Source organism: Egretta garzetta, unplaced genomic scaffold (genome assembly GCF_000687185.1).
Source record: "Egretta garzetta isolate BGI_Z169 unplaced genomic scaffold, ASM68718v1 scaffold498, whole genome shotgun sequence".
NCBI classification, from domain to species: domain Eukaryota; kingdom Metazoa; phylum Chordata; class Aves; order Pelecaniformes; family Ardeidae; genus Egretta; species Egretta garzetta.
The window spans coordinates 10,167-12,352 of record NW_009260494.1 but is presented as its reverse complement, the minus strand read 5'-3'; the positions used below and the strand labels follow the sequence as shown (position 1 = coordinate 12,352).

General features: G+C 45.2%; 1 protein-coding gene across 2 annotated transcripts in view; it reads left to right on the top strand.

The window, feature by feature from the left end:
• The first annotated feature begins 1,414 nt into the window (after positions 1-1,414).
• The window catches only part of HOXB8 (homeobox B8), a 1,472-nt gene continuing 700 nt past the window's right edge, over positions 1,415-2,186 (top strand). For both annotated transcript variants that reach the window (XM_009644381.1, XM_009644380.2), the window contains exon 1: positions 1,415-1,835. In XM_009644381.1, coding sequence (XP_009642676.1) covers positions 1,415-1,835 — 421 coding nt within the window. The remainder of the gene's footprint in view (positions 1,836-2,186) is intronic.

Below are 2,186 nucleotides of genomic sequence, written 5' to 3'. Positions count from 1 at the left end.
CCTCCCCCCCCGTTTTCATCACAAGTATCGTGCACAAAAAAAAAATAAAATAAATAAATATTTTTTGTTTAAGTTGTCGAGGGGGGGGAGGGAGGGAGCAGCCATCAGTTACTGACCAGAGCGGCTCTGCTCCGGGCGCGATAAGCCACACAATACTTTTAGTTCGCAATCGTCCCCGACCACGTCTTGAGCAAGTCCTCGGCGGGGGAGGAGGCGGGGAGGGGGCTGCGGGAGAGACACAAGAAGTCAATGTTATATATGAAAAACTATAATCATTTTAATTCAATATTGACACCTCGACATCTCGCTGGAATGCGGACGGGTCCAATCGAAACCTCTGGTTTATAGCAGTAGAGGAACGAACTCGTAAAATCCTAACGGCTTTTATGTAGTGCGGTATAAACAACAACAACATCCCCGGCTTTATGGCGTTTTATAGTTTGTTAAACAGTTTACAGCCTTTTTTGGGGCTATTACAAATGCAATTCCCTTCATGTGATAGTTAAACCTTTATCAATAATAAGGAAATTGATCATTAAAATGTTAAATATGACTACCTCGTTTGTTTTAAAATATGTTTAGGGTAAGAAGCTGTATGATTTGATAACTTGTATTAAAATACCAATTACATTTATAGGACCTTTTAAAACTGGTAGCAATTAAATCGTGTTCTTTTACAGTTTTCCAAAGCGACCCTGACATTTAAAAAGGCTAAAACTGCCTCGTTAAAATTTTGAAATTAACGACTGCGAGCGCTTCTCTTTAATTTTCCAACACTCCCCAAAAATCAATCTTTTGGGTGGTCTAGGTATGTGATTTGTTGTGAGGCGAGCGATATCTCATTAATGTAGGTAGTTAAACATATTTAATCCGTATATTCACCCCACCTCCTTCTCCCTTCCCCTCTCGCTCCCTCGCCCTCGCTCGCTCCCCCTCGCTTGCTTTTCCTTCTTTATTCTCTCACACTCTTCCTCTCACAATCATGCGGTGCGGAGTCCGTGTGGAGTAAGGAGAAGCCAATAGGATGAGGGTTTGGTAATAGATGCAAATGATCATGAAAAGACACTGCAAAATATGAAACAACTCATTTGCGCTGAAGTAAATCACTGAAAACTGTTTATGAACTGGCATCTCTTCTTGGAAATGTAAAGCGAGAACTCTTTAAGTGGCGATTTTTTTTTTTTTTTTTTAGGGGTGGGGGGGAGGAAAGAATTCAATATCATGCAGGCTTAGAGTTTTGATTATATCCTCCTTTTATATTCCTGGAAATCACAAACTGTCGTTGCTTAGCATCTTAGCGCTTTCTTTTTTTGCTAATAGATTCCCGTGGTCTGCTTTGGTTGGCTTCTTTTTTTTTTTTTTTTTTCCTTCCCTTTTCTTCCTCCTCCAAACAAATATTCTTATTTAAATTAAAATGAGCTCTTATTTTGTCAACTCACTCTTCTCCAAATACAAAACCGGGGACTCCTTGCGTCCCAATTACTATGACTGTGGGTTCGCTCAGGATCTTGGGGGCAGACCCACGGTGGTGTACGGACCCAGCACGGGGGGCACCTTCCAGCACCCGACCCAAATCCAGGAGTTCTACCACGGAGCCTCCTCACTCTCCAGCTCCCCTTACCAACAGAATCCCTGCGCCGTGGCGTGCCATGGGGACCCCAGCAACTTCTATGGCTACGACCCCTTGCAAAGGCAGAGCCTCTTCAGCGCCCAGGAGTCGGACTTGGTGCAGTACACGGACTGCAAGCTCGCTGCCAGCGGCCTTGGAGAGGAGGCGGAGAGCTCGGAGCAGAGCCCTTCTCCGACCCAGCTTTTCCCCTGGATGCGACCGCAAGGTGAGGCGAGATGGAGAGGACGGCGAGGAGGCATTGCCGGAGCCCATAAAGTACCCCCCTCGCTTGCTTTCTGCCCCTCTTGCTTGCTCGCTTTCTTTCGCTCCCTTTTTCTTCCCCAGTGACTGTATTTTACTGCTTTATGGGGGTAAACTTTTGCACTTGTAAATTGCTTTATAGTTTAATTACCCTGAAGGAGACCTTTTCTTCTGGGGGCTGAGCGAGCCGGGCTTTCTGTGGAAGGAAGCGTCCTTAAAGTTTATGGCACTTTTATAGCCTTAAAAAGCCCCTTCATTTTTGTTTTGCGTTTGATTTGGGATTTCGGTGCTGCTGCTTGCTCTCCCCGGGCTGCAA